The 21,815-nt window shown below is 38.3% G+C and overlaps 1 protein-coding gene across 2 annotated transcripts in view; it reads left to right on the top strand.

Moving 5' to 3' along the window:
- Positions 1 to 19,482, top strand: part of Tmtc2 (transmembrane O-mannosyltransferase targeting cadherins 2) — a 383,935-nt gene extending 364,453 nt beyond the window's left edge. Inside the window, exon 12 of one of the 2 annotated variants that reach the window (XM_051139933.1) lies at positions 19,030 to 19,482. In XM_051139933.1, the coding sequence (XP_050995890.1) occupies positions 19,030 to 19,209 (180 nt within the window). In that variant the 3' untranslated portion in view covers positions 19,210 to 19,482. The remainder of the gene's footprint in view (positions 1 to 19,029) is intronic. The other variant, XM_051139935.1, reaches the window with a different exon arrangement.
- The last annotated feature ends 2,333 nt before the right edge of the window (positions 19,483 to 21,815 follow it).

Here is a 21,815-nt window from a genome sequence, read left to right as displayed (position 1 = left end):
CATTATGACCTTTTCAATTACTTTGTCAAGAGAGCATAGTTCCTCTTCCTATACCTTGAGTAGATGACAGAATAATATTCTCCTCCCTAAAAGCTTTTCTACTTTCAACACATATGTAATCAGCATACATCCAAGGGTCAGTAGATGCAAAATATCCGTATAGCTAAGGACTACAGAAACTAGAATTATCAGAAACATACAGCTGTGTGTAGCTATGTTGAAAGTACCACTCCTACAAGCTGTAAGGGTTACAGCTTTGAAGAGAAAGGCATCCTGGCAATCGGAAGCCAAGGAATACCACAAAACAAACTCCACTCAAGAGATGTATTGAGAAAGACACAAGAGAGTGGCTGCTTCCACTCAGGAGAGAAGCAATGAACTGAGCTTATATAGGTTTTTTGTGTTTGTTTCTTTGTTTGTTTGTTTTTGTGGTTGGAGCTCTCCCAGGTGGTCTGAGATTGGTGGGATTTTACGATTGGCTCTTGGGGCAAGCTCAAGGTTTGGTGAGATTCTGTGGTCTAATCTTGGCCAGCTGCATGCCCTCTCTCTCTCTCTCCCTCCCTCCCTCCCTCCCTCATGCCCTCCCCTTCATCCCACCTCAACTCTCTTAGCTACCTGTGTCTTGAGGGCTGGAAACAGAAATGAGTGGTCTGGGGGCAGGGCCTGAAAAGCAATGATATCAAAGCTCCGTGGTTAGACAGCAGCTAGATACTCCCATGAACAGCAGCAAATTTAAGACAGTGTGAGCAAATTATCTAGGTTTCCACACAAGAAGAGAAAAATCAGGATATAAAGAAAAATTAAGAATTTTGAAGGGAAACCTGCTTGGAGATATAGTGACACAGTGATTTCCTAGCATGTGTAAGGGTTAGGGTTTGATTCTGATCACCTGCACTGAAAATATAAAAAGAAAGAAAATAAAAACAATACAGTAAGACCTAACATCTATTTAGGGACCTAAAGTATGAAGTTGGGTAGTAAACTGTTTAGAATGATAAGACACACAGGCTTCATCACAGGCTTCCTCTTAGCCCTTCATACTAGCATTGTGTGCCAGGCTCATTCATTTATCATAATGCCTTACTTGTTCTAGGGTTTTCTAGTATTCCCTCACAGTGTCTCAGATAGCCATTGGCACTGTATTCTCATGCCTAGAATTTCCGGGGTATGTCCTGATGGTATCAGGGTCACACTAGATGCTATTACTTTATTTTCTGTATCACTAGAGATTTAGAAGTCATCAGAGACCTTCCAAGACGTCTGTTACCACATCTAACATTCATTATCATCTGTATCTTTAATGCTGCTTTTCTTCTGCTGTTACGGAGAAGGTGTGCAAACTAAATTAAACTGAATTTGTAGGTGCCTCTGTTCTGAGTTCTAATGGACAACGTTCCCAAAGCTACTTCTTTCTCCCCTCTCTTCCCTTCCCCTCTCTTCCTCTCTGTTTCTCCCATTACCATTAACGCACATTTCCCCCTACAAACTTGTAAAAACAGTAAGTAAAACCTTTAACCTCATTTCTTTAGCTAACTGCACCACTTCTCATCCTCACCGTAAAACAAAACTTTACCCTTTCACCTGAACCTACTCTATCACACGGTTCTCAATTCTAAATTCTTCATCCTGTGAATATCCTCTGACAGGTTGTTACTCCTTCCTCGTGGAAACCCATTCTCCCATCTTTCCAGGGTATCCCAGCTCAGGTCCTTCGTGCCTTTTGGCCCAGTGCTGCTTCTTCCCACCTGTGAATGTAGGTGCTCATGTGTCCTCATGGGCTCTTCTTTTTAATCTTTTGGAGGGAGGAGTTACAAATAATCAGAAATGATTTACAGAATAATTTATGACCTTTTCTCTCATCCTTTCCTTGAACACATACTGTGATCCGCTTTTTAATCTTAGTCCATATCACAGTACCAGTGATACTCACGCATATTATCTGTGTATTCTATAGAGAATATAAGCTCTATCAGACCTAGTACTTGAACTGTTTTGTGCATTGTTTGGGCTTCATTGTGTAGAAATTGCTCAGTGATGACGTAGACCACACAGACCTGGACCTCACAGACACTCTTAGAGATTGAAAGCATGTAGTGCCACACCCAAAAAGAATCTTAAAAATTTTAAATTCATAATCAGAACTGAATGACACAGTTGATTTTTAAATATTGACAATCTGAATTTTTTTAGTACCTTTTTTTCTTAAAATTTTCATCATCATAAATTTTTTTCCTTCCTAGTTCTTATTTATTCAATAAGAGATGCCAAAATACCTTGCTTCTTGTTTCCTGAGATGTTCCCTATGAACAAATTTTGGAGTTGAGCTGACCTACACCCATCTGTACCCTAAATGTCTTTTGGGGCCCACTTATGTAACAGATCAGGCTCACTTAGCATTAATTTTAAGAATGTTACTTTTATAATTATCATTTAATTCTACTCTTGGGTGAACCAAAAAGTTAGCATAGTTCTTAAAGTTACATCTTTGACTAAATTAAATAGAAGTATCAAATTGCAGGCATTAGAGCATAGCTTAATTTCTATGAGTCATTTCAAGACACTGAAATTGGATTTAATTATTATACACAATGGACATTAAGCATTTATGACATAAATGGCCTACAATTTAATTAAAGAGTTAGTGGAGTATTCATAAGGTACTTTGTTTCCAGAATAACTAATATGTAGTAAGAAGAGAAGATCATGCCTCTGTTTTTTTTTTTAATTAAATAACTGAAAAAATATGCCCCACAATTCTAGAAAAGTGTGTTCTCTTTTGCTTGTTCAGATTGGAATCACAGGTAGCTATGATATGTACCCTAGTGTTAGCACTGTCAAATATCAGATCTTAGGTTGTTATTCTGTGCATACAAAATTACTTCCTTGAAAGTGTGGAAATATGTTACACACAACGTATGTGACACATACCTTTATAATCATTAGGTTCCCTAACTTGGTATAGAATCTGAAGGAAATCAGAATTACTATCGAAAAAATTGCTGGTTGAGTCTAAAACAATCTACATGGCTCTGCCTTCCTTTTCAGGTTTCATATTGGTTGTTAATTGAGAGAACTGGTGAGAAAGGATCCAGTCAATGTATTTGATGCTAACAATGTTGGGACTTTGGGCAAGTGTGGTTCCCTTATGAATGGCTAGCTCTATGCTTTCTTGTTTCCTCTTTTATATTAGCAGACTGTACCAAGAAAGGGAGGCCCAGGGGAAAGAGTCATAAGGAAGAATTAAGGAAGCTCTGAGACATTGGTAGGTTGACTATGTGGAAGCATTGCAGAATCGGTATTATATAAGAACGTGGAAGAAGACTATGTTATTGAGTCAGTTGTAAAAATCTTATAGACGTACAAGCAATGCTGGCTGGCCATGCCTTGTTTAGGATATGCTTAGTACCGTTTAGTTTAAATCTATTCCAGATAATACCTTGACAGAATATGCACAGGATCAAGAAATTCTGAGGTGGTGCCTGTGTCTGTGCTGTACACGGGAGAAGTCCTGCCACTCAGCACCCCTTGGTTTGCCCACAAGCTGCATTTATTTATCTTACATTTGTAGCAGGTGTGATAGTTTGGCAAGTGTAGCGGCTCAGAATGTGGCACAGCTTCACTTCGATTGGTGTGTCCTGGTGGAATAGTTTCTGAAGTGATGTATAAAGGCCTTGCATCACCATTTTTCCAGCACATACCAACAAAGCCCCCATCCTATAAAAGTAAAAATAGAATGCCATGTGTCAGGCAGTGTTCACAGTGTACTTTTAACCCTGGGAGGATTTATAGTTTGGGGAGGAATTGCTTTACTACTGTTTGTTTGTTTGATCCAGTCATCTTTACTTAAAGCATGAGAAATACTTTCCACTTGTGTACATGAAGGCTATGGTTAGCTGGCTCAGAAAAGTGTGTGTGTGTGTGTGTGTGTGTGTGTGTGTGTGTGTGTGTGTAGACACTTGCTGTCATGTTGAAATGACATTGTTCTGACTGAATTTCACCCCTGACTACTCATGTGTGTTCATATCATGTCTGCTCTGAAACAGAGAACAAAAAAGTGATGTTGCCTGCCTGTTATGAACTGAGTGTTTGTCTGTCTCCAGAACACATGTACTGAAACCCCTGATGTGATTGGAGATCGAGCCTCTGAAAGAATCGATGGGGCTTGATTGATTAGGCCTAGAGAGTAGGGCCCTTATGATGGGAGGAAATCTCTCCTAAAACAGGGGAGACATGAGGAATATAGGAACGCCATGGGTTTGCACATCCAGGAGGGAGGACCCTTACCAATAATCTGTTGTCAGACTTCTGGAGTCTGATTACAGTGAAAAATACAGTGGGCCACTGAATTAATGGTATCCCATTATAGCCCTTTAGTAAAGTTTCAGAATATGTAAGACTACCCATTTTAATCTACTGCTTTGAGGTCATTGACATACTCATTTCCATATTTCTAAGCAGTGAATATTTACAGGAAGTCTTATTTAGGAACAAACCTGTCATTTCTGCAATATATAAACCATCGTCTCTCAGCTAACTCCCATAATATCAGGGTATTGAAAGCATAAAAGTGAACTACAGGCTCAGTCTACAAAGGCTTAAATATTTTCCCATATTTGATTCCTTTGGCATTCGTTAAATCCTGCTCCAGCATACCTTTGACTGTGTAAATATGACATGTCTAAACCATATGAAAAACGTATACTCCCATAAGCACATACATCTGATTGTTTTAAATATGTGAAAATGATCAGTTTTCATTTTTAAAAAAGGCTAAGAGAATGAATTTCTACTCCTGACAGTCATGACAGTTGAGTTCTTAAATATTTTAGGTGTAGATATTAACGTCCAACATATCCCTGAAATATGATTTGATGATATTCTTGTGACATGTTCCAGCTTCTCTGAATGAACAGTCATTTTATCACATATACTCAAATTCATGCTTCATACACGCCCACACGCACACACACACAAATGCACACACGGGGACAATGGGACAGCTGGAATTCATTCTTTGTAATATGATTATTATTGAGAATGTAAGCATAAGCTCTTTTTTCCTCTTCATGCTAAAAGTATTGAACATAAAGTAGAGTCCATTATATTCCTTCAATCAATAGGCAAAGAAATTTATCAAGGATTTCATGGAATTTTGTGGCACGTACCTAGGTCAGTGAGGGCAGACAGGGCATGATGTTTGTCTTTGTTTTTGACACAGATGCTTGTCTGCTGTGACTATTTTCTAAATGTCCTATGTTCTTCTAATCTTTACCCCTTTTCCCTTCTGCATGCAATTTTCAGTGAGGGAGAGCAAGGGTTTGGTGGTTTTGCTTCATATGATAAGCATAGTTCTTGCTGCAAATCAAAATAAACAGTGTACTGGTTGCATTTTTCGAATGCCACTTAGGTAGTCTCAGACCCAGGCTTTCCATGCATGACCTGTGAAAGGCATCATTATGAAACCAAGGGCATTAGGAAACGCAACTTTGAGGCAGCATCTTTTTCAGTGAAAAGTAATTTCTGAGGCCAGGTTCTTAATTCAAGGGATGCACTTTAAAGTCTATTAGAGATAACCACCACCTTGGAGATGATGCCATTACAATGACTGTTTGCTCAGCCGCCACGCCACAGCTGCTGACATTTTGACTGCCATCAAAATGAATAGCACTCCACATTGTGGCAATCACACCAGTCATAAAAGTTAAATGAACGTTCCTGTTATGCCCTGTGGGATGGGGCAGATGTAGGAAGCAAGAGTTGAGTGCATAGGATAAAATGTGTCACTGACAGATTGAAACTACCCCCTTAATACAATATTGTGTCTTCCTTGTTGCCCGTGTGTGTTTTGTTTTATTCAAAAGCTATTTCATAAACACAAATACTACACTGAAACTGAGAATCACAATGAATCATTCATATAATCTGTCAGCGTCTGCCTTGACGTCACTAGATTTCAGTGCTATTTTTTCTTGTCCCATCTAAGATTTGGTAAATCTTTTTTTTTCCTTTTCTTTTTCGTAGTGATGCTTTAATCGAACCTTGACTATTTGGAAGTATTCTCTCTAAATGAAGAGCACTGTGTTGCTTGCAGATTTTTTTCTTTCTTTTTTTTTTCTTTTCTTTTCTTTTCTTTTTTTGTTTTTTCAGGCTGTTTTGTGAAGAACCTTTTGCTCATTGCATTGTTATGTATGGCTTTCCCCCTGAACTTGGGTTGGTCATGGAAGGGTTAAAACCATAGCTGTCACTATTGCCATCTTAATTGTCAAACTAATTGAAATTCAGACTCCTATTTATTAAGATTACTGTCTACCTTCAGCTTTGCTCTTAGTGGTCTGCCAAAAATGCTTTTAAAACTTAAAAAAAAAAAAGGATTTTGATGCCACCCATTAATTGCAAAAATGTATGTAACTCTTATTTTGGATGTATGAAATCTTGCAGCAGCCAGATAGTACATCTTGTCTCTTGGCCTTGTATCCAGAAATAAGCTCTTACTATGTTCCATTTAGACATATCTTTCTTTACCTTCTAGGGCATGTATTTGTCAGCATGAGCAGGGCTGAGAAGTGAGCCAGTGAGCCTTTCCAGTGTGATCCTTGTTAGCACTTACTTTAATACACGGATGGCGGTTTGAGGAACTGCACTGAGATAATACATGTAATACCTCTTACTTGCTTGTGATAAATACCAGGGTATGCTTTTTTTAAAAAATGAGCTAATTCCACATATATAGCAAAATAAAAGTTTTTTGCCCATCACTTCTCTAGCGTCTAGCAGAGATCTTGACATTACAGGTGCTTAATAAGTGCATGTCAGATCACACTGACACTGCTTTGGAACTGGCCACCACTTGGCCAGTTTCTTCTCCTCGACCATATGGAGTTTCAGCAAGCTTTCATTGAGTGTTTCATTCTTCTGCCAGTGTCTACCTCTGTCTGACCAAGACAATTGAAATAAACTCAATGAGTTTTTCACCCTTCGGTGAAGAAGAGAGACATGTATAACAAGCAGCTATAATTCACTGTGTTAAATGTTGCAGTTAATGTATGCAGGCAGCACCACCATGGGAACATTGAAAGGAAGCCATGAATAGAGATTGCTGTCCTCTCTGGCTTGGCTTTGTTTATATTAATGAGCAGTTTGTCCGGGAGAAAGGAGGAAGGGCATTGTTAGAAGAGTCCTCTATGAGGGGAATGGCTGCTCTAAGGAGCACGTGACAGAAACAGAAGTCCAGGAAGCCAGGACATAAAGCATTGGGAGGATTCGCTTTGAGTGCCAGATGTTAAAACACTGCTTAGGACCGAGGCTGAAGGTTCTTTCTTATAGGAACATTTTGAAATCTCTGAAACACCCCTTTTTATTAAAAAGTATGAATACTTAAGTGGGAGACATGTTGAAGTAGAGAAGAAACTGAAGGAAGGGGAAGCATACGAGGCTAGTAAAATTTAGAAATGGGACAGGATGCCAGCAGACATGTGAGCACACAGAGGAGGGAGGGAAATAGCAAGATTATTGATCATCCTAAGCCTAAATTATTTTTTGTTATTACTTTTTAATGGATCTGAGAGGGAAGCCATTGAGCAAGGCATTTGGACAAAGGCCATAAGTAGAGTCGTTTTTGGTTTTGTTTTGTTTTGTTTCTGTGTGCTGGTAGATGCCGTTGTTGTCCCATTACAGTGACCTAGGATTTTATATGATTACTGTGAAATATTTGAGACATAGTCTCTCCCTGAAGTCCATCACATGGCTCTCATCACTCAACACCCCGTGCACACACACGAAAGGTAAACCTATTTAAAGGATTGTCCATTTCTTTCTCCACCCCCCCCCCTTTTTTTTTTTTTTTTTGAGACAGGAACCCATTCTGTAGCTCAGGCTAACTTAAAATATATTTGCCTCAACTTGACAAATGCTGGGTATACAGACTCCTGGTCACATTTTTCTGTCGAGAAAGACTGATAGCAGGATATGATGGTCTACAGTTGTAATCTAATCATTTAGAAGGCAGAAGTGAGAAAAGTGTGATTTTTAACACCAGCTATGTCTGCATAAGGAGTTCCAGGACAGCCTGGAACCTGAACAACAATGTCTCAAAAATCCAAGAAAGTCAAAAAGTTGGTTCCTATGTAAACTTTTCTGAAGGCATATAGTGCTATTTATTCATTTATTCCTCTCCCCATATTTCCTCCTCTACTTTGTTCTCCCCAAAACCCAAAGTAACCTTTCCTATTCCATTCTTCCCATTTAATCCATAGCTCTTGACTACTTTCTTATTCTCCATGGGTATTCCAAATGGAACACATATATCTGATGAAGATTCAAATCTAACATCCTCAAGTGAGAGAAACATGTAGTGTTTATTTTTCTGGGTCTAGGCTACCTCACTAAGAATGATTCTTTCTAGCTTCCTCCATTTACCTGTAAATTTTATGATTTCATTTAAGAGCCTAGCAACAAAATTCCGTTGTGGGAAGTATACTACATTAGTATTAGCCACTGATTGTTTGGCCACTCATCTGGACTGTATGAACATAGATAGCAAAGTGTCTCTGTAATGGAATATAGAGTCCTTTGGGCATCTTACTAAAGATGGTGTGTTGCCAATGCTATTGGTGCCTTCCAAAACTAGACAGAAGCCCCTATTGCTGAATACGTTGCATAATTTAGTCATTAAAACATGGAGACACCAAGCTGGTACTCAACTAAATGCTTCATCCATACTGTCTAGCCTTCATGGTTCTGAAACATGCTATGCATACCATGAGAAGAAAAATAATCACCAATCTTACCCAACTTGGGCTCTGAGAACTACAATAACCACTGCCCTGAAAAGATAAGCCTACTTGTGCAACAGTGGCATGAACATCATGAGAGTAACCAACCACTTTCTGACAAGATGAGAAACGTACATGGCCATGAACCATACCTAGACAGGCCATAGGCACTATATTAGCATCTGCTCGTAGTTTGGTAATTGCACATATTATTCAATCAACTCCTAATGACTCATTATACCCACAAAATAGCATGTCTTTTATTCATTTATCAGAAAAGCTTCTATTGGGAATAGATGGTGATTACTACAGATTTTCACGATGAGAAAAGGTGTAGAAAATGAATGACTATGAAAGGTTAGGCCCTTAATGAAACATCTATGTTATATCTCCTCATTCCAACGCTCAGAGGTCATTGCAGAATAGAGAGGAAAAAAAAAAAAAAACAGAGGCGCGTGACTAAAACCAAATATTGTTTTTCATATATGTTAGTATAATTGCACATGTGGGATCCCAGCAGTTGTAATAACATGCGTTAAGACCTGTGCTCAGACACAAAAATCTGAGCACAGAAAATGGAGGTCGGCACAAAGTTCTACTCATAGCTCCTCAGCTACTGACAACTATTGTCAACTATTGACAATTGATAGTTGTTGGGGGGAGGGAGAGTTAGTTTTCTTATAAGTGTAGCTCTTAAGAGATAGATCCCACTTCAGGAGTAGGCTACACATCCAAGATTATATGGCCATCACAGTTTGGAGTTTGGGTTAAAACAAACAACCAAAAATAAAGGACACAAAATTGTTTAGGGATGGAAGAAGGGATGGGTCTGGGAGGAGCTAAAAAAGGGAAACATAAATATAATCAAAACATTTCTTACATAACTGTCAAACAATTTCAAGTTGAGGAGACAAGAATGAGGAAAGAAAGCAGGGGAAAAGGAGGCAACAGTTCATAGTGGTCAGTGTTTATCTGGTTTTCAAGCTTGGGAGCCATCAGTCAAGTAGTCCCGTTTAGGCAGTCTCAGGGTAGTTGCCATGTAGTTGAAAACTCCCTACAGACTCATTTTGTCCATTAGATAGAGTAGAACAGATAGGTCACAGAAGGCACACTCTAGAAAGATCACAAACAGATGAAAATATTAATTTCTCTAGTAATTGATGAGATTAAGCACAGACCAGTCTATAAGTTTCTGCTTGTTTTACAAAAATTACAAAGTAGTGACTACTATCCTGCTATGGTATATGGACCTACTATTACATACTGATGACACCCTAAGAACTGGCAAAGTGAGAGCTGCTCTATGATCCAGCAACTCCACTCCTAGAGGTCTCTCCATAATTAGGTATGTAGAGATATGCATGGAAGTGACAAGCGTTCTTTTAAAGAGTAGGGTTTCCACCAGGGAGAGAAGGCATGCAGTACAGTGCAAGTGAAGGAACTCAACCTCAAAGACTAATCAATCAAAAAGATCTAAGGATGAGCAAAAGGCCTCAAGCTGCAGGTATAGACATGGGAGAATGGTGTTCTGTGTTAGATGATGAACAGCAGGGCTGTACAGCACACAAAAGCTTTGCCATTGTTGTGGGTGTACACACAGAAATGTATATAATGCAGCCTTGGATGAGAATTGCTAATTTCAAGATAGTACTTTTGTTTTGGAGGTGATCAAGAATAAAACAGGGAGGCGACCAGGGCCTTCAGTTGTGTTTATAAGGTTCTATTTGTGTGGGTATCTATGGTACTAATTATGCCCTTTGAAACTTTTGTGTACTTAAAAAAATATATATATTTTAGAAACCACATGTGTATTGGATTGATTCATCTTTATTTAACTCTGCCGCTCATCTTTTAGGTAGCTATCCTTTTCTTTTTTTTTTTTTTTTTTTATTTAATTAATTTATTCAGATTACAACTCAATTGTTATCCCATCACTTATATCCTCCCATTCCTCCCTCCCAGCTATCTTTTTCTATTAAAATAATTGTATAATGTAGCAACTTAAAAGAGACTAAAGATGGGAGGAAGAGAAAAGACATAGGTAGGAGGATTTCTCTTGTTTTTCTTTGTTTTATATTTTGGCTTTTCTTTATTATTTATTTGTTCATTTATTTTAAATGTTTGTTTGTCTGTTTCTTGCTAGCAGTCACTGGCATCAAATCTAAGGCCTCATGTAGGGTAGGCAAAGACTCTACTATTGACCTACATCCCCAACCTTCCAGGGAAAAGGTTTAAGAGAGGATTTTTTAAAGGCATGTTACCAAATTTTAACAATTAGATGTCATATGCTTGTGTACATAAGTAGCAGGTGGTATATCAAGGATTCTGTTTAGGGTTAGACCATTAATCACCCCAGTTGGACAAAGTGGGAATAACAATAACTCCTTTACTGAAGAATCTACTATATCTGGTATTATTTCAGTCCACATTCTACTTTTCCATAAAACCTATTTAAAAGCATCAGTATTATTTATTAAATGTCTGCTAAACATGTGTGTGTATATGTATATAATTAGTCACAAGTGCTCTTTTAGTTGTCGTTTCTTAAAATGTTTATGCCAATAATTTTTAAGCAACATGGCACAGTTATTTCTCTGGTAAATTTGTTTGAGTAAGCAATTTTAGCCACACTTGAATGGCACTCATTCAGGTATTTGATAACTATTTTTTTTTTAAAGAAATGAGAATCTGTTAATAACTTTTAATTATATAAATGTATTTGTTTTCAAATTATAGTTGGAAGGAGAGTTGAAGGTGGGTATCTTGGAAACACTCCTCCAGTGCATTTATGAGTTAGGAGGACATCATGCTCATGACAGTCTTTCTCTTTCAAATGGTATCTGGTTCCCGCAACAGTAAATAAGTGTTAGAAATAGTTTCAACAACATGAGCAGATTCTTTGGAAAGAAATCAGTAAAAACAGATTGGAAGTAAAAAGAATTTAATAGGTAGAAGAAATATTGGGTGCTGTATTCTATTTCCATCTTCCGAAAGTTTCTCCTGCTGGAGAGGAGGAGACATGGGGTCAAATGGAATGTGTACTGCCTAGCCCTTCCCTTCCTCTTGAACTTCCAAGGCCTCTTGCATTTGTACATTTTAGCCCTGTTCCCAGGAGAATGCAGAATTCCAAACTCTGTATCCACTTACTCTTCCTTTAGATGTTTCTTCACAACATTATGAGGTATGCTAAAGATAGGAAACCAATCAGCTCCTCCTCCCAACACCCTTTGAGGTTTTGAGGGCCTCAAGGACCTTGGACCATAATCACACTTCCATAATCTTGGTGTCATCGCTCTATCCTGCCCCAGTAGATAGATGTCCATCATTTTAATTTTCTCCTCCACCATTAGAGAATCAAGCCAAAGACCACAGTAAAATAACAAGACATAACTCTCCAGAGACTTGAGAAAGACGTCATATGCTGCCCCCACATGGTTGCCAGTCATCCCGTTTGATGTAAAGCATCTGTCCTTTTGGAGGAAACAAGCGGGGTCTGGGGCTCTGCTCTAGCCTGTGGAGGAGGAGGTGGCCTCATTTGTTGTATTAAGCCAGAAGCCCTATGTCACGGGGCTGTGAGCTGCTGCCTGCCATGGTTAACATGCTGAAAATTTCATCGGCTGTCTTCAATAAAGACCATGTGTGGGAGGGAAGACATTGGCACTTGTGTTTATATGTCTAATCCCAAGCCATGAGTTGCAGCTGGCAGAGAGCAAAGCCACCAGCATGTAATAAGATGAACTGCCACCTGAAATTCTCGCAAGGCACTCCCATAGCTAAAGAGGCTTGCGGGCTGTTTAGACACCTGTCACACGCTGTTTCCACACCCTCTCTTTCTGTCTCCCAGCATTGAATCATTTACATCACCTTTAAGAAAGTTTCACTTGAACGTTTACTGCCTTAAGTAATTATGTGACCAAAAGGAGAATTGTACTCTGCAAGGGAATAGAGAGATGATTTGGCCTATTTTGTTCTACATGCTCTACCTATCCTACGCGACTTCGTTGTAAAAACTGTAAGATGATAGCATCTTTGATCTAGAAGTGACCTTGATGACAGTGCTTCCAGCATGTGGATGGGAATAAAAGAGACTGAGGATCTATTTAAAATTCACATTCTGACTTGATAGGTAGGGGCTGAAAGTTTGATTTTTCTGCCCAGCGTTGAGGGCCTCCCTAGAGTACTCTCTGAACTCTGTTGTGTGGCTGGAAGGCCAGAAGTTCCTCAGGACGGTGGGCTTGCATGAAGTCACAACCTCCACTGCTCCGGAAGGTATACATGACAGGCTTGGGAAGATAAATGACATCCAATTTTATATATATGTTTTTAGCATAAAGACTTAAAAGTATTTAAGTCAAAATCACTTGTTGACCTTTCAAAGCAGTTACTTGGTTTGCCAATATCCATTACTTCAGTCACGTTTTAGCAGAACTGTTTGTAAGTTTCAGTAGTTACCATTCACCCAGATAAGAAGGGATAGTGTGTCTTAAACAGTATGTTATATAGGTTATTAAATTTCTAAAATAATTTTTCTATTAAAATAGGTATTTATATTCATCACAAAATGTTACGATAATAGCTAAATAAGTAACCACTGAAAATATGGACATTTTAAAATATGTACGTACTTAGTTTACGTATTTTTTATTCTTTATTGAGAACAGTTAGCAAATAGGAATCCCTTCCTTTGAGACCTACCATCTCACATTAAATTCATAATATAGATTTATGGTTATGTTTGCATAATGAGTAACATACTACAGAATGAGGTACAAAAATTAAATTCATCACAAAAGCACCATTGTAATTAGCATTTAAAAACCATTGATCAGACAGATTTAACTCCTTGTTTTCTTAGAATAATATTAAATACTAATATTTTATTCACCAACTGGTCATAGGAAGATAATTCCTAAGAACAAAAGAACCCTGGGCTATACTTTAGAAACAATAATACAGTGTATAGCTTGGTTGGTGTACTTTCCCACAGGTTTTCATTCTCATCTGTTAGACAAAAAGCCTGGAAAAAAAGACTAGGAAGTCAGTACAGGTGCAAGCCAACAGGGAAACCCTGATGCGTGTTGTTTAGACACACTGAGAAAGAGATTTTGGCTCGAAATTTTGAAGTGATAAGGCCAAGGTGGCGGGGGGCGGGGGAGAAGATTATGCTTTTGCTTTCATATATATAATCTCTAGTGTCTGGATGAAACAAATACTTCTGTCATCAACCTTGGAAAGGAAGTGAGGTTCCAAGACCCTTGTACAGATGTGTATTTCTCTGTTGTAGAGCTAGCATGTAAACCTGAGCCATCTGAATGCATAATCTGAGTGCTTTGTATAATCTCCCTGAATTGCAGTTTGACGTATACACACTATAGGTAGAGCCATGAGGAAAGAGGGACTGTCTCACAGAGCTTTCTGGTTTCTCTCAGCTCAGTTCCTAAGCCGCTTCTACTTGTGGTTAACAAGGAATGGCCTCCAACGGTGATTCTCCTTGCCTCTTTTTATCATCTCTGGCAGTTGAGGCTATGAATACATGCATACCAAAGTGCAGTAGCTGTTTATTGATAGTCATGCCAAGCGCTGTGAGGAGACATAATTCAGAAATATATTCAGGCATCGAGTAGCTTGAGATAATAATAGTGGTGTGATAGCAAACTTCCTTTAGAAGACAAAGTAGGTGGTGCCATTTTGGTTTCCAGTGTAGAGTTTCACGGTGCCATTTAATTTAGAGCTGGGTGTATTTGAATTGGTGTTTAAAATTAGAAACTGACCATCTGTGGTTTTCTTCATAAGCATGAAGTCATCCTGGCCAAAAGGTTGGGTGAAAGTCAGGCATGGCTTATAGCTGTGATATTATTTTTGGAAATAAAAGAATGTAGAAAAGTTTGAAAATAATGGCCAGCGGTTTAATAGACATTTGATGTGTATATGGAGACATTCTCTAGCATGTGAAGGTAAAATTATGAAAATTACCAAGCATATATTAGACTAGGAAAACTGACCATGGCATTTGCAGAGTGTCTACTTTGTGACAGTATTCCTCCATATGGCTCTGTTTACTGTTTTTATGTATTTCTAGCAACATTAAGGAATTGGGGTACAGGGGTGTTACGCCATTTCACCAAGGTCACAATGGTTAAACAAGAACTCAAACCCAGATCTCTTCAAATTGAAATCTGATCATGGTTTTTCCCCTTTGTTTGCTCTGAGCTATTTTCCTCTCCCCAGCATTGATTTGGTTGAGAAATAATTGTTTTTACAGTAAACAGTAGGGTCAAATGAATTCAGCTTTGAAATGCGTGCATTGTAAAAATATTAAATCATAAAATGATTGGAAATTATCTTTGGCTTCCGCACAAAATGAAGGACAATTAATGGCTGACACTATCTGCCAAATGAAAGCACAGTCATAGCATATAAACGTTGCTTATCTGATATTTGAAATATGCATTTATGTAGCTGCCAAAATGTTTGCTTTCTATTAGCTAGAACCTCCTAAGGCCAGGACACAAAGAGGACAGCAACCACTATATTTGTAGATAGCATGCAAAAGATTCTTCTCCGTACAATATACTCTCATTAACATATATCTGATAATTTGGAGAGAAAAATCTTTGAAATAAACTGTGGTTACTATATTCCTTATTTTTAAAAAAATCCTTACCGAATTTTTTTGCATGATAAGTTTATATTTCACTTTCCATGGTAACTAAAAATGGTATAAGCATTATTTAAGATTTTTTTTCTCATTTCTGAAGTTCTTTTCAACAAGTAATATAAAATGGATTTTTTAAGTTATATTTTCCAATGCCATATGTTTAATTGGTTTTGGTATTGTTTGCCTTGATATATTTACATAAACAGTCACCATAAGAAAAATCTAACAATTTTAAGTTTTTAAATGTACAAGCCTTGTTTTGAGAAATAGTTTAGGTTTGGGAAAGATGTTAAATTTTAATTTAAAAATTTTCAGTGCTTCCACTCTGAAAATATCAGTAAATATCATATAGCTTATTGTTCATACACAGCCTAGAAGAAACAAGACTCCACGGACATAGATTTTTCACTTTTCACTCAAGTTTTTATTTCTTCTTTTGAGGTATATTGTTAGTTGGTTTGCTTCACTTCTGTTTTGTGCTATTGGGGCTGGAATCCAGAGTTACAGGCATGCCAGGAAAGCACTACATTTGAGGATTTTTTTTTTTAAATGATCAATTCTGCAAACGTAACTTTTATTCATCTGATGTATTTGTTGTCTTGGAGGCTCACTGCCTCCATCTGCTAACGTAGGCCTAGTCCTGGATGCTTCTAGCCTCCATACAATCTAATCTAGACCTGAAATGTTTTCAACCTCTGAGTCTTTCTGCTGAATACGCTTGCCCTTTCTAGTTTTCTGAACTCTGGCTGGCTGATTCAACTCAGCTGTTATGGCTCAAACTCCTCTCTTAGCTGATTGATTCAAACTGGCTTCTCTCAGCTTCTGACTGAAATGCTCTACTTGGCCTCAAACTAACTCTAGCAGTCTATTCTAATCTGGCTCATTCTCATTCTCTGGCTTGTCCGTGTTCACCTCTGTCTAACTTGTTCTCTCCACAACCTGTCTCTATAAAACTGTTACAGTAAAACTGCTCCCCCCCTCCCTGCTCTGCAATGTTCTCTTAAGTCTCTTTCCTCTTCTTTTCTCATGAGGAGTGGGTGTGTCCTATCTCTATTTCATTCTGCCAAACATTTCTTTGATTCCTCACTTTGCCCCTCAATTAGACATCACTTTCAAACATGGGTGCTTCCTTCTACAAACTTAAATTTACCTTCATTGTTTGGAATTAAAGATGTGTAGTAAGGGCCAGATCATACAGACCTAGAACATCTTTGGATGTGACGAGAGCAGCTATGTTTCTGGATTGAAATTCCTGTACATCTTCCCCCTTTCTGTTTAAGCTAAAAATGATACGCAATTTATTATATCAGAAACAATTATCAATCCTAAAAACAACACTTAAAGTGTCCTTATGAAGATCTATTAATGCAATAATCCTTTGTAACTGCAGACCTGTTCATCTGGCTTCAGCAACGTCATTTCAGCATCAGGGTTTTCCAGTCTGTCATCTGCCAATCTGATGAACAATCCATCATTCTTTGGCTTGTTTGTTGAGCTGTCTCCACGCAGGGGGATCAGCTTTCTGCATTGCTGTCTTTCTGCATCTCTTCCTTGAGTCATGCCTTTCATGTGGAAGATTCTCTTATTTGGATTGAATCCTTATTTATTTTGATGGAACTCTTAGTCTTTCTTTACCTATAGAAATATAAACAAATCCTCTTCCCCAGCATAACAAATTCCCTAACTTCCATACTTTAAAACATCTTTAAAGTATACAGATTGATCTAATTCAGCAGTTTTTCCTACAATCCAGTGTCTTTCAGCTAATCTTATTATGTTTATCAAAGTGCAGTTATATCTTTATGAATCTACACATAAACTAGACATGTAGGTACTAACATTCCATGCTAAGCTTCATGGCAGCAAGCCAAACTTCTTACCCATTGTCAATGGGCTGTCTTTCTTGATCTCCAATTTTATTATTTACCATAGATTCACAATTAAGCATTTCCTATTCTCCTACTTCCTATGTCTGTCTCTCGAGCCTTTGTACCATAAAAGCTATTTTTTCTTGTACAGACATTTTTTAATCTTCTTAAAGAGGAAATATGTAAAGATTGCCGTTGAAAGTACGAAGGGGTTTATTCTGGTGGTCACAGTTGTAGTAAGTATTGCTGTGGCTTTTTCAGGTAACATTCCTCTCCCTCTGAAGGGATCTAGAGTGGCATTTCTCATTTTTTTTTAATGCAAGAAGAAGTCTGTCTATATAATTAAAATTGTCTTTTGGAGTGGCTTACTGTGATCCAATGTCTCAGAGGTTCCTGTGCCATTTCTTGCTCTGGCTTAGAAGCTCTGGGGGCTCTGAAGTCTCATGAGTCTCCCTGGGTTCCCAGCTGAACTCGATGAACTGATGCTTCCTCTGGAGATGATCCCACGCAAATTTCTCCTCTGTGGCATCCTGTCAGATGTTTCTTCAGCTCTGTGATGTTTCTGTCAGATGTCTTCTGTTTTCTTAACATTGGTCGTCTTTGTTCTTCTCCAATCATGTTGGATACCGGATGTAAAACTACCTTTTATTTACCTAATGCATTTGTCATTTCCAAAGCTTTTTGCCTATGTCTGCTAATCTAAGCCTAGTCCTGGAAGATTCTAGCTTCCATACAATCTAATCAAGGCCTATAATGTTTGTAGCCTCTGAGACTTACTGCCAAATAACCTGAACCTTTCTGTCTGTTTCTGAACTCTGTTTGGTTGGTTCAACCCAGTTGTTCTACCTCAAACTCCTCTCCAAAATGACTGTTTCAAACTGGCCTCTCTCAGCTTCTGACTGAATTGCTCTGCTTGGCCTCAAACTTGCTTTGGCTGTCTGTTCTAATCTTCAGATTTTTATTCTCTGGCTCATCTGTGTAGCTTCTTCTCTTTTCAGCTTGTCTCTGCAAAACTCTTCTGGTAAAACTGTTGCCTTTGCTCTCCTCCTGAGAGTTGGGCATATACTATTCTATCAAATCTTTCCCTGATTTGTCACTGGGTCTGCCTCTCAATTAGATGTCATTTTCAAACATGGGTGCTTGCTTCTATAAACTTACTTTACCTTCTTTTGGGAGATTAAAGATGTGTACTAAGGTTATGTCTGCATTCCTGCTGGATCACAAAGATTAGAAGGTCTCTGAGTATGATCAAAGCAGCCATGATGCTATATTAAAATTCCTCAACACAATTCTATGTGAAATTATATTTATTTAAATGAACCTTATGTGCTCCATGCTGCCCTATAACTCTCATGATGTATCCAAGGATGTCCTTCAACTCCTGATCAGATTATAGGGGTGTACCACCATGACCAGATAAAGTTGAAAGGGCTTTTTTTTTTCCCCAAAAAAACCAGTATGACTAGGTTTTTGAGTCTTTTTCATGTCACCTATGCTTTTCCATTAAAGGAAAAAAAAAAGATATATTTCCTAACTACCTGTCCTACTTAAGGTACAAAGTGCTTTTGAAGGTGCGTATTCATCCTCTCTCTATTTGTATATCTGGTAAATTACTTCCACCAGATGCCTCCAGACATGGGAATCATTTTCCTGAGTGGATGAGGATTTTGTCCCCCATGGAGGAGATCTTGAAATGGCCTCTTTATCACTCACCTCCTCTCTCTTGTTACAGTACCCTGCTGCTCTCATGAACCTGGGGGCCATTCTCCATCTCAATGGGCGGCTCCAGAAAGCTGAGGCCAACTATCTGAGGGCGCTGCAACTCAAACCAGACGATGTCATCACCCAGTCCAATCTCCGCAAGCTGTGGAACATCATGGAAAAGCAAGGCCTGAAGACCTCCAAGACCTGACACATGGACTAACCCTCCCTCTCCTGCGGTTGTCAAAGCTGGCCTGATTAACAGACAGAACTTCCCAGCAGTGCTGTGATAAAAGCTCACTGGGGACTTCAAGCCCTGGGTAGAGGTCATCATAGTAACTGCTGCTGCTGCTGCTGGGAGAATCCACTCTGCTATGGGCATAGCCCTTTATCACCAAATAGGGGAACGTTGAAAACTTCCTGGAGGGTGTGATTGTTACCCGTAGACTGTAAACCAGAGCACTTACCAGGATTTTTTTTTTTTTTTTTTTTTTTGGCATTCTTAAATGGTAGGGGGAATCTCAGCTGCAGACGTTGTTCATTTTTGAGAGAGAATTCTGAAAGTATATTGTTCTTTAAACACTGTGAGGGGAAGTCAGAGAGCCCATCCAGCCACAGTGAACTCTTAAGGTTGAGTGTGAACAGGGGGTGATTAAAGCGTAGTGTGAATCCCAGTGAGCCCACCGGTTGTCCTTATGCTGCTGTCTTCCCTCTTTGGGACAGCCTGCTTGTTGATTTCGGAAGCTTATAAAACTTTGGTTTTTACCGTTGTGTCAGGATCTGTCAGACGAGTCTGTCTGCAGTTGTTTCTTGACTCGCGCCCACAAACGTTTCATGGTTCGACTGTCCTAGGCTTCCTAGCATTAAACGTCATTTGTCATGTCTCAATGAGCATGGAGAGAAGAGCTAACCACTCGCACAGATGGTAGGAGAGGGCCTAGGAAGGCCTGGGGCGTGTGCCACGAAGGCATTTTCATTTTGTTATTGTCAGTATTTTCTCCAAAACTGTCCAGTCAGTCTCATTGTGTTAGTCCATTTGAAATTACTTTTTACAGTGTCTATTTCTGGTCAACATATGTGTTCACTAAGGCTAAAATGAAGGGTCTTTATGAGTGTTCCAGTTCCGGAAACCTATAGTGACCATAGAAGGCGAAGTTCGTGGTACTTCCTAGGTAATGGCTGTTATAATAAGCCAATGAAGGGTGAGTACTTAAGGACTGGTTTCAGTGATTGTTTTGGAAAAAGCTGGTGTGAAATGCCCATCAGTTCCTAACGTACGTAAACCGCAGTGCAAATGCATCCTTGAGGATTGTCTTATTTTGTTTTTCCTGAAAGATGTCAAAAAAATACATTCTTTTAAGATGCCATAGAGTAAGCACCAGCCTCATCTTCTGCCAAATGCTTATCTCAGTTGAAAGATATTTTCCAACAGAAAACTGAGTATTTTATTTCCTTACCTGCTATTAGGTATTTCAGTGATCATTTTATAAGGAAAAAAAACTATAAATGAAACAGAAAAACATTTCTTTAACATTTTTGGTTTATACTCAAACTTTGTGACTAAAATTTAAATTCCTGGAATAGCAGTCCATTAGCAATTTCTTGGTAGAGAAATTAACTGTTCTATACCCTAAATATTTATTTATTTATTATCCAACCATAGCAAAATAATAACAACAAAAAATATTTGTTAAAACAGCTATTTGCAACTAAAATTTAGGTTTTTTTCCTTCCCTTTCATAGTACATGTATATATATGATTAGTAATTTCATTAAAGGGAAGCTGGATGTACAAAAAATTATCATGTTTCCCCCTATATTACACATTATGCCATGTACCTGAATACAGTGCATAAAGAATTTGAAGTAGTGTTCCTATGACATTAGTGTCTTTGTGAGAAGGGCAAGCATAGTAAGAGTTTTGATGGGATAAATGAGAAAGCCCTCCTATAATGTGTATATTATTTTGTAAACATTTCACTCAAGGGTCAGAAGTTAAATTATAACTAAATCACTGAGTCGTCAGAATAATATTTAACAACAACCAACCCATGGTCAAACCAAAATGGTGGGTTGAAATATGTTTAACTTTCTATGCATTGGCAATTAGGACAAAAAGAAAAAGAAATTTAATATAAGGCTGTAAAGATAAATTCAGTGTCTAACATTTTTTATTTATTTAAATAGTTGTTGTTGTGGCATTCTAGTCATTATGCTTTATGTCTTTATTGTTACTGTTCCTTTTTCCAATACTTGGTTCTTTAGGTTCACTGAATGCATAGTAACTACACTTCACATGACTCGGCTCCCAAGTGGTATTAATAATTGGGCCTATGTCATAAAATGCATGGATCTTTATACCTACATGTCCCTGACACTTGTCACTACAGGGCTGGACTTGGTAACTGACCAACTCTAGGGGAGGGCTGGGGTCTTAGAACATGATCAAAATGTCTCTGCTCAGGGATTTATGGTGGATCATTGCAGACAGTGCTAAAAATGTAGAGCACAAGACAAGTTTACTAAATTAAAATTTTATTTTTTTGAAAAACTGTTATTTGTATAAATTATCAAGATTTGTAGGCTTTCCTTTTGTAGAAATAATTGTTTTATGTGCCAGAGAATTTCAATTTTGTTTTGAACAATAAAGCATTGATAACAAATGTGTTGTGTACGCCTTTTTTAGAACTCAACGACAGAACTCTGGCTTTCGTTTTGTTTTGCCCTGTTTGAGAGGTACTGAGCTCCCCAGGTTGATCTTAAACTTGCAGCAGTTCTTTTCCCTCAACTACCCAAGTGGCTTGCACTACCAAGCTT

This window comes from Acomys russatus, chromosome 31 (genome assembly GCF_903995435.1).
Source record: "Acomys russatus chromosome 31, mAcoRus1.1, whole genome shotgun sequence".
Lineage (NCBI taxonomy): Eukaryota > Metazoa > Chordata > Mammalia > Rodentia > Muridae > Acomys > Acomys russatus.
Note: the sequence above shows the minus strand (reverse complement) of the source record. Positions and strands in the feature narration are given on the sequence as shown.